The sequence below is a fragment of the Corvus brachyrhynchos genome, unplaced genomic scaffold (assembly GCF_000691975.1).
Source record: "Corvus brachyrhynchos isolate BGI_N302 unplaced genomic scaffold, ASM69197v1 scaffold709, whole genome shotgun sequence".
NCBI lineage: Eukaryota > Metazoa > Chordata > Aves > Passeriformes > Corvidae > Corvus > Corvus brachyrhynchos.
In genome coordinates this window covers 24,883-25,666 of record NW_008240056.1, presented here as the reverse complement: position 1 = coordinate 25,666, position 784 = coordinate 24,883, and the positions used below count along the sequence as shown (strand labels likewise).

Genomic DNA, 784 nt, shown 5'->3' with positions numbered 1-784 from the left:
GTGGGTTTGGGGGTGGGTTTGGGGGTGGGTTTGGCCTACACCAACTTCTTGGCCTCGAAGAAGCTCTTGAGGTGCCTCATCTGCCAGATGCCGGTGAGGATGAGGATGATGGTCTGGGCTATGGACCACCACAGCACGCGCTGGTTCGTGCTCTCGCTGGTCATGCGGAACCGCTCCTCCCGGTACTGCCACGGCAACCGGAGTCAGCCAGGCACCAAAACCGCCTGGATTCACCCCAAAACAAAACAAAACCACCACCTCCCTGCCCTCTCGCTCACCCTCTGATAGTTCTGCTCCTTCTGGATCTGCTCCACCTGGTCCAGCAGCTGCCGGGCGCGCAGCTGCAGCTCGGTCAGCTTGTCCTTGGCGGCGATCTCGGGGTAGTTGTTGGTGTGCTCGCCCACCTGGATGTCCAGGTGCACCCTCTGCGCGGGGGCACGGGGCCGTCACCAGGGCTGTGGGCAGCGCTGGCACGGCCCCGGGGCACGGAGGGGAGGCCTGGTGGCGTTACCAGTTTGCCGCCGGCGAACAGGGCCATGCGGGTGGAGTTGGAGTGCAGGCAGATCTGGTGCTCGCCCGGCGTGTGGGAGGTGAAGGTGAAGCGGCCCTCGGAGCCGTACTGCCGGGACAGGACCACCTGCGGCACGGTGGGCACGCGGTCACTGCCTGGGCACTGGGGTATGGACACTGGCACTGCCCTGGGCACCGGGGTATGGACACTGGCACTGCCCTGGGTACTGGGGAATGGACAGTGGCACTGCCCCGGGGACCGGGGTGTGGGGAC

At 65.9% G+C, this 784-nt stretch overlaps 1 protein-coding gene across 1 annotated transcript; it reads right to left on the bottom strand.

Annotated features, from left to right (window-relative positions):
* Positions 1-2: 2 nt before the first annotated feature.
* On the bottom strand, positions 3-778 carry LOC103622651 (transmembrane emp24 domain-containing protein 4-like; the record flags this gene model as incomplete). Its single annotated transcript, XM_017744726.1, has 3 exons — positions 3-185; positions 279-425; positions 512-778. Coding segments are annotated over 3 exons (564 nt in total), but the record flags the coding sequence as incomplete, so codon positions are not given.
* Positions 779-784: the final 6 nt, after the last annotated feature.